The 9,047-nt window shown below is 34.2% G+C and overlaps 2 protein-coding genes across 2 annotated transcripts; both read left to right on the top strand.

Annotated features, from left to right (window-relative positions):
* The first annotated feature begins 525 nt into the window (after positions 1-525).
* On the top strand, positions 526-4,922 carry LOC119770567 (transmembrane channel-like protein 3). The gene is made up of 7 exons (XM_038265683.1): positions 526-742; positions 3,510-3,640; positions 3,695-3,901; positions 4,052-4,193; positions 4,251-4,352; positions 4,409-4,734; positions 4,790-4,922. Exons 1-7 carry the CDS (start codon positions 623-625, stop codon positions 4,908-4,910), a joined length of 1,149 nt encoding a protein of 382 aa, XP_038121611.1. The 5' UTR covers positions 526-622; the 3' UTR covers positions 4,911-4,922.
* LOC119770566 (transmembrane channel-like protein 3) lies at positions 4,922-8,297 on the top strand. Its single transcript, XM_038265682.1, has 5 exons — positions 4,922-5,146; positions 5,219-6,530; positions 7,004-7,108; positions 7,164-7,345; positions 7,400-8,297. The coding sequence occupies exons 1-5, from the start codon at positions 4,944-4,946 to the stop codon at positions 8,166-8,168; spliced, it is 2,571 nt and encodes an 856-aa protein (XP_038121610.1). The 5' UTR covers positions 4,922-4,943; the 3' UTR covers positions 8,169-8,297.
* The last annotated feature ends 750 nt before the right edge of the window (positions 8,298-9,047 follow it).

Genomic DNA, 9,047 nt, shown 5'->3' with positions numbered 1-9,047 from the left:
ACAGGTTTACTTTAATACTATTGCGTGCACCCTCGCAACTTCTAATGTTAAATGAATCAAGCACGCGTTCCCACCTACATTTTTACTTTTCTCTTGGAAGCAATGGCATGTAATGTAGAAAATAGTAAAAACAATCGACGACTATATGTTTAGAAAAAATCATACATTTTGTAAATGATGCATCTAAGTCTTTAAGTACAAAGAAAAATAAAATGATGGTAATAGTCGTCCGGAAATGGTGAAAAATTTAGTGTCAAAAAATGAGTAATATTACACCTGATGTAATTGGTGAATATTCATCAGGTTCACATTTTTACACATTTTTTGACTAATATTACTCAAAAATGGGTAATATTCAACCAACCAAATTTTCAACATTTCAAAATTTAACTTTTTTTTTGCTGTATAACATATATAAAATATATCCTAAACAATAAACTTTAGTGGTTTTAATCGTTACGTAATCACTATAATCATATAAAAAACCAAGCCACCAACAGTAAATATTTATATACTGAATGAAGGGAGTGACTGGGATTGGGGATGACATTATCAACGAAAGCCCATCATTCTTCTGTTACGTGTAGTACCACACAGGTTTCGTTGAATAAAACTATTGAACATGGATGAAAAATTTTGCACACGAAAGACATCTGGTATTCTTAAATTAGATAATATAAAAACTAGTAAACAATTAACATCATCAATTGATATTCTACAACCATGTCCTTCTCAAGAAGAGGTAACTATTACAACAAAATATTATTGTATCGTTTACAAAGCGTGACCACGAGTAATATGTATAGATAAGCATTATTTTTAAAAGCATTTCTTTGAACGAAAAACTTCTTTCAAAAAACCTAGAGTATAAAAACAGAAAAGGAAAAACGAGCTTTCCGCTATTTTGATGTTGTGATAAAAAGAAAATACACACTAAAAATTATAATAACAAAAGTGCACATTGTTACAAGAATCGATGTTATTTTCACTAGGTGATTTTTTTGCAAAACGAACAGTAGCAATTGATTTAACATGGTCTACCAACTATCGTTTTTGATATTTTTTGATGTTTTTTTTTTCTGTGAGGTGCGCCGACGTTACCATCATTTATGCCAGCCCAGCAGGAATGAAAAAGGATATAACATTAATTTCGCCACCAAACTACGGGTGGGCATCCTTTAGCACCTTTTTGTTTTTGCAGTTCAACGTGCCCCGTCAGTAATGCGTTATCTCTAGAGTTGTTCAAACGTAGCCATCAATATCGAAAAATTGGTAAAACAATGGAATATTGTCATCAGGAGTGGCAATGGGTATGGGAGGTGAGATTGGGTCATACAAATTTGAGCATTTTTGTATGACCCAATCTCACCCCCAGACCCAATGCCACTCCTGATGACGGTAATACATAAAAATGTATAATGTCAAGTCAAATAGATAAGCAGCATGCAATTTCATCGAGCACCTATTATTGGCGTTTCAGCACTTTGACGTTCAACTACATCTTCGAACAAACGTTCCAACTTCGAGAAGTGAATAGCTCTGTCCGTAGTGATCAAGCAAGTTCCCATCAATAGTTATGCAAAAAAATGGTTTAAATACTGAATCTCAACGAAATGCATGGATTAAGGACAAGATCCTTAACCTGCCAAACATATATTTTTTACCTATTTCGAAAAAAAAAATTCAGTACGTCACCATTATTTCAGAAAACAATTAACAATCATTAATTCCGCAGAATTCATGTATAAGAAAATTTATCCCGATTTTGGTATAAAGATATAACAGCTTTTTTAAATGGACAGAGAAAACCATTTAAGAGCGAGTTATTCACCAATGTGTATCGAGGTGCTCCGATTTGGATGAAACTTTCAGCGTTTGTTTGTCTATACATGAGATGAACTCATGCCAAATATGAGCCCTCTAGGACAAAGGGAAGTGGGGTAAAACGGGCTTTGAAGTTTGAGGTCCAAAAAACCTAAAAAATATTAAAATTGCTCGCATTTCCGTAAAACTTCATCAATTCCAACTCTCTTAGATGCATTCGAAAGGTCTATTGAAGCACTTCAAAATGTGCCATAGACATCCAGGATTGTTCGACTTTTTCTTAGCTTTTGCAAATTACTGTCAAAATTGATTTTTTAAACCTTAATATCTTTTCGCAACAGCCTCCAACACCCATACTCCCATAGGTCAAAAGATAGGTAATTACATGGACTATAAGCCTACGGTGATAACTTTTTGGCCAATTGCAGTTTTTCTCATAGTTTTTCGATTTTTCTATAACAAACATTTTACAACGTTAGTTTTTGCCCTGTAGGCCGCCATAGCGGCACTTTTTGGTCTCAATTTTGTCATATTCGGAATCCTCGGACAATTTCACGTAAGTTAGAAGTATTGGAGTTGTAAATTTGATTGGAAAAATTGGCATTCAGAATGAATTAAAATATTTTTTTACAATTTGTTTAATTAGGGGTAAAACAGGTTTTCGCCTACTTGATACAGCATTTGACGTATTGATCACAGGGTGATGAAGATCTATTTCTTTTTTCAAAAATGTTTTATTTAATTATTTATTAAATCAAACTTACAACTCCAATACTTCTAACTTACGTGAAATTGTCCGAGGATTCCGAATATGACAAAATTGAGACCAAAAAGTGCCGGTATGGCGGCCTACAGGGCAAAAACTAACGTTGTAAAATGTTTGTTCTAGAAAAATCAAAAAACTATGAGAAAAACTGCGATTGGCCAAAAAGTTAACACCGTAGGCTTATAGTCCATGTAATTACCTATCTTTTGACCTATGGGAGTATGGGTGTTGGAGGCTGTTGCAAAAGGATATTAGGGTTTAAAAAAAATCCATTTTTAACAGTAATTTGCAAAAGCTATGAGAAAAAGTCGAACCAATCCTGGTTGTCTATGGCACATTTTGAAGTGCTTCAAAAGACCTTTCGAATGCATCTAAGAGAGTTGGAATTGATGAAGTTTTACGGAAATGCGAGCAATTTTAATATTTTTTAGGTTTTTTGGACCTCAAACTTCAAAGCCCGTTTTACCCCACTTCCCTTTGTCGTAGAGTGCTCATATTTGGCATGAGTTCATCTCATGTATAGACAAACAAACGCTGAAAGTTTCATCCAAATCGAAGCACCTCGATACGACCTCTAGAACAAACCGAGCAATATTTACAAATACTGCCTCTTAATTAAAATAGTGCTCCTTTTAATTTAAGCACCATTATCACATAACAATGTTGTTAACAAGTTTACCTGCACACATCAGAATTTTGTTTGATTTTTAAGTTTTACAAATATATAAACTTCATTAAACATTTTCCGACACTTTCTTCATAATACGAAACGTTATAGCTGGTACCACGGATCATGAATAATCAAATATGTGTTACTGCATCACTGTTACTGTTCCATTCCCACATTGTACCTAATAAAATCAGAACTTGGAAATGACTAGCAATTGAATCTCATCATTGGCACCTATTTTTCTTGTAGTTTTCTTCATCATCAGCAGTATCCCCGCAATTGTCAGTAACATGGGCATTTCCACCAAATGAAAGGAACTTTGAATCGGTGGATTACATTTTCCCTATGAAGATGGATGCAGCTGGTGAAAGCTTTATCAGGTAAGTCTGTTTACTTTTTCTCCGAAATTAAATGAAACATACCATCAATTTAAGTAAACACGACAGCAAAGCTAAAATACAAGAAGAAAATAACGAAGATTATTCCACGAGCCTAAATGCAATTATTCAAAGAAAGGCCAGTGTTAAAAGAAAAAGAGGATCCAGAAATCATCGTCAAAGTTCTAAATCTGGTAGTCAAATAATGGGGATAGTAAGTGGGGACAGACGGCGATCCAGTGTATATACAACAAGTTCAGGGGAGTAAGTATCACTTGAAAAATTAAATACTGAGCATTTATTTTCAGTTGGATTAGGAGCTCGTAAACAAACAAGATTGTTCTTTTTTATTTGAAATAAGTGAAATTAACCAAGTTGTTCTTAATTTACTAATCGAAACATGTTTATTAAAAGGACTGCAATAACGTTTGAAGAATCCAAAGATGACTCTATGCAAGACAAAATATTTGAAAATATTCGACTTCATAAAGAGGTACTACAATCCGTCAAATTCGAACCATGGAGCATGAAACGTAAACTAAGGCTTGTTAAGCAAGTAGGTCAACTTATAATGTTCAATGATATAAACACGAACTATCATCAATTATTTTAGGCAAAAAGCTACATCACACGTCATGAGGGCGCATTACAAGAGCATTTCACCTCACGGACAGCAAAAAGTTTATTAGCGCAATTCAATATTTTTTTATTAACAGTATGTTGAGAAACATTATTATTTTTTGATTGAGTATTGACTTATATAACTTTTAGAAGTGGCGCATGATGATCCGCGAAGTAACTAATGTATCAACTTATCTGATCCCATGGGAATCTAGAATAAAGGAAATTGAATCTCATTTTGGATCAGTTGTTGCATCATATTTTACATTTTTAAGATGGTTGTTTTGGGTAAACGTAGTCATATCACTGTTGTTAATAGTGTTTGTGATGGTACCAGAAGAAATATACGTCGATTCTAGCAAGATTAAATGTGATATTCGAAAAACTATGTCTCGCCAAGAATATGCAGCATCGGCTAATTTTAGTACGATATGGGAGTTTGAGGGTAAACTAAAATATTCCGCTCTATTTTATGGGTAAATATTTATATTAAATATTTATATTACGCTACACTTACAACAATTATTTTAGCTACTATTCAACCTTTTCCGGTGCAATCGCATGGGGTTACAATTTACCATTAGCATATTTTTTAACAGGACTAGTTGTCTATATTTATAGCTTTGTTGCAACGCTTAAAAGTAAGTTGTAAAGAATTATAAATTAATCATTATTATGATTGAGGATGTTTTTCAGGATGGCGAAAAACTCAAGAATGTCTAAACTTTCATCAAAGGAGGATGAATATATATTTTCATGGAAACTATTTACAGGATGGGACTATATGATAGGCCACACAGAAACATCTCAAAATAGAACAGCTTCAATTATTTTAGGTTTTAAAGAGGCTTTACTGGAAGAAGCAGAAAAAAATAAGGACACGAGAAAGTATGTACTTGATTAATGGATTGGAGAAATTGATAACAACACCTCTTGAAAATATTCTTTGTCTATTTACAGTTGGCGAAATATTTTGTTAAGGGTATTAGTTAATTTAGCTATTCTTGGATTGCTAGCAGCATCTGCATTTGCTGTTGTTCGTGTTGTTAAACGCTCAATGGATATCAAAGACACAGATTCCTGGTGGACACGGAATGAAATAACTGTTGTTATGACAGCAATAACATTTTTCTTCCCAATGATTTTTGAAACGTTGGGATTACTAGAAAACCATCATCCCAGGAAGCAACTCAGAATTCAGCTGGCTAGAATCATGGTTTTGAATCTCCTCAACTTGTATTCATTAATATTTGCACTATTTGACAAAATTAATCACATGACGGAAGAGCTTACTCATATGAAACCGTCAAATATATCATACAACAATCTTTGCTTTATTTCAAATCAAAGTTACAATTTTATAGAATATCAAAGTTCCACTTTAAACAATATCAAAACCACTTTTTCCAATCCATTACCGTTGCCTTTATTGCAAACACAGATGTCAAATTTGATGGAAGATTGTTATAGAATAGTCATTGATTGTACTAGTTCGATATCAATAAATTCTACAATGTTGTCAACATTATTTTTAACAAATATAACAACAACGACTCTTCCTGACGTTGCAAGTATGAATTATGGTCAACTTAATCGAAATATTGGCTATAGTAACGAATCTGTTCTAACATTAATCAATGAAACATCTGATAGCTTTTCGTCCACAACATTCAAAATGACAGATGTTGAATACGACTTCAACTATGACGAAGATAATGTAGCTTATTATCTGGAACAAAAAATGCGAAATCTTCCAAATGATCGCTTTGATGATATTCTTATCAACAAACGAGAAATCGATGGGAATGGTAACACAACAATGACTCCATCAGAAGAAAACCGTTTATTGGAATTAGTCACTCAAGTTGTTCAAACTACAAACAATGATGAATTACAAACTATGACCTACACTGAACTACAGGCGTACATAACGGGAAAGTACGACGATTTTCTAGAATCATATTACTATTCTGAAGAGGAAAAAGAAGTACAAGCAAAAGAAATGTTTAACAACAAAACATGCTTCCGTTGGGTATGCAAAAACGTAACCGCATCTACTACAGAAGCAGCTAATTACTACAACGATCGCACTACCAAAATTCAAGAAAAAGATTCAACTATCAGTAATACTATTCAACCCACATTGTCCACGGACATCGAAAAGGATGCATTTGCCAAGAAAGAACGCAAATTTAAAAATGCTGATATACGCACCTTGTGTTGGGAGACTATGTTTGGCCAAGAATTAGCCAAACTAACCATAATGGATTTGGTAAGTATCTAAACAAATTTGAAAACCAACGAACTGTCTGAGTAGCAGTAGCTAGAGCCCACAAAGACCCCTAAAGATAATATAATAGGTTCAAATTCAAATTGATTACTTTTTTATGAAAATTGTTGATAAAAACTAGTACACCGAATAGCACTAAATATTTAGAGCAAACTACCACTGCGCCATGGAGATTTTATTTACGCATTTATTATCTCACCTTTTGAAAAATAGCGAGATATGATACTGACACTTTGGCGAATTTCACATCAAAATCGGAAAACTAATAACACTTTTTTTTCTAAACTACACAAAATTGCACATGGGATAATAAGGAAATATTCTGTATTATTTCTAAGGGATTGAATTGTCTGCATCCTAGACTTCAATTTAATTACATGCTAAGAATGACTATATATGCAAAATCTTTTGAAACCCACGTTAAACGATATTTTTTTATTTATATTTCCTTTCAGCTGATGACAATACTTTCAACTATGATATTAGATTTTTTTAGAGCTTTGTTTGTTAGATATTTGAATAATTGCTGGTGTTGGGATCTGGAGAAAATATATCCAAAGGTATTTTTTTTTATTTGTTGAAAAATAATTTAGTTTCATTAAAAAAAACTTACAGTACGGAGATTTCAAAATAGCTGAAAATGTATTGCACTTGGTGAATAACCAAGGAATGGTATGGATGGGAATGTTTTTTTCACCGGGTCTTGCTGTTCTTAATATATTGAAGTTGATAGTAATAATGTATCTTCGCTCATGGACTGTACTTACATGTAACGTGCCTCATGAAGTAGTATTTAGGTATTGAGGTAAAATGTTCATATTTTTCATATATCTAACATTTATTTTTTAAAGGGCCTCACGATCGAACAATTTTTATTTCGCTCTACTTCTCACAATGTTATTCTTATGCGTCCTACCCGTGAGTTACGCAATTGTATTTCTGGAACCATCTTGGCATTGTGGACCATTTTCGAATTCAAAACGAATCTATCATCTACTCACAAATGCTACAGAAAACATTGTACCAGAAGTGATTACAAAATATATCGTTTCACCGGCTGCTATTATTCCTTTACTGGTTCTTCTTATACTAATTATATATTACCTCATATCGTTAACTGGATCATTGCGAGAAGCAAACCAAGACCTTAAAATGCAACTCAGGAAAGAACGCACGGAGGAAAGACGTAAAATGTTCAAAATCGCGTCTAGTCAAAACCAGCCCCAAGATGACGGTATGAATGGATTGTCAACATCATGGCATAAAGTATTGAACTCAACAAAATTACGAATCAACTCTATGGCAAGCGAGAATAGTGAAAACGATAACATAAGTTCGAAACACCGTGAATTAATGCAAAGAATGATGAAAAAAGCATTGTTAAAAGAGCATGGAGGTGAAAAACATAGATCGGTAGTCGATAGCTCACCAGATGGAATGAATGATCTTACATCAATGAACCCTGTTGATAAAAATTACTCAATCACAAGTAAAATTAAGAAAACATCGGAATGGATCGATACAAATCCTATTATAACAATAAGTAAAACTTCAAGTGATGAATGCATGATAGATTCAGATATTGAAGATCTTAGTGAAAATGTAGATACATGTAAATGAAGGCAATTTTTTGTTAATATAGCACATTATTAGAATTTGTTTAATAGCATATGTAATAGTGTCTCGAATACTTCTGGTAATTCACAAATAAATATATGTCAAGTTTAAAAGTGGTGGCACGAGAAATCATTTTCCCGTTGAGATTAATTTCATCACATCGCATCACATCTTTGCGACCCTTTTTCTCCCTCTTCTGCGCATACAGCAATCCGCATTAACAACACACAGGTCTCTATTGTAACCTTCTGCTCGGACCTAGGCTTGAATGGGGAAAGCAATCAAATCTTTTTTTTTCTCCAAAGAGGATTCAAACTGACGATCTTTAGATTGCGATTCCAACCGCCGGCCAGCGACTCCAACGAACCAAGCCTGGTAACCACCAGAGAGCGCATTTCATTAACTAATCAAACAAATATGTTTAAATTACTTTAATCTGGTACATGCAACAAATGTTCGATTCCCATCTGTTGCAACCTTCCATCGGATGAGGAAGTAAAATGTCGGTCCCGGCCTTGGTTGTTAGGCCGTTAAGTCATTCCAGGTGTAGGAGTCGTCTCCATGCCATAAGTACAAACAACACACCAAACCAAGCCTACTCCGGTGGAATCCCTGGCGGCGGTTGGACTCGCAATCCAAAGGTCGTCAGTTCAAACACTGGGGTGGAAGGTTCCTTGGAGTAAAAAGAGGTTTGGGTGCTCTCCCCATTCAAGCCTTCGGACTCCTAGGTTCGAGCAGAAACTTGCAATAGAGACCACAAAAGACCCGGGGGTCGTTAATGTGGATGGTTTGATTTGATTTTTGCAACAAATGTTACGATTTAGGATCTAATCAATAATCATGACATGCTTAGTAGACCAACCGTTGCCACCGACGATAAGG

The sequence above is a fragment of the Culex quinquefasciatus genome, chromosome 3 (assembly GCF_015732765.1).
Source record: "Culex quinquefasciatus strain JHB chromosome 3, VPISU_Cqui_1.0_pri_paternal, whole genome shotgun sequence".
NCBI lineage: Eukaryota > Metazoa > Arthropoda > Insecta > Diptera > Culicidae > Culex > Culex quinquefasciatus.
This window is presented reverse-complemented; position numbering and strand designations above follow the sequence as displayed.

What these genes read in the sequence shown, in the direction of transcription:
- LOC119770567 (XM_038265683.1), top strand. Translation starts at nt 623, where the DNA reads ATGGATGAAAAATTTTGCACACGAAAGACATCTGGTATTCTTAAATTA. An exon ending in GCTGGTGAAAGCTTTATCAG is followed by an intron (nt 3,641 to 3,694) that starts GTAAGTCTGTTT and finishes CATCAATTTAAG; the next exon opens with TAAACACGACAGCAAAGCTA. An exon ending in AACTAAGGCTTGTTAAGCAA is followed by an intron (nt 4,194 to 4,250) that starts GTAGGTCAACTT and finishes CAATTATTTTAG; the next exon opens with GCAAAAAGCTACATCACACG.
- LOC119770566 (XM_038265682.1), top strand. Translation starts at nt 4,944, where the DNA reads ATGTTTTTCAGGATGGCGAAAAACTCAAGAATGTCTAAACTTTCATCA. An exon ending in AAAAATAAGGACACGAGAAA is followed by an intron (nt 5,147 to 5,218) that starts GTATGTACTTGA and finishes GTCTATTTACAG; the next exon opens with TTGGCGAAATATTTTGTTAA. An exon ending in TGGAGAAAATATATCCAAAG is followed by an intron (nt 7,109 to 7,163) that starts GTATTTTTTTTT and finishes AAAAACTTACAG; the next exon opens with TACGGAGATTTCAAAATAGC.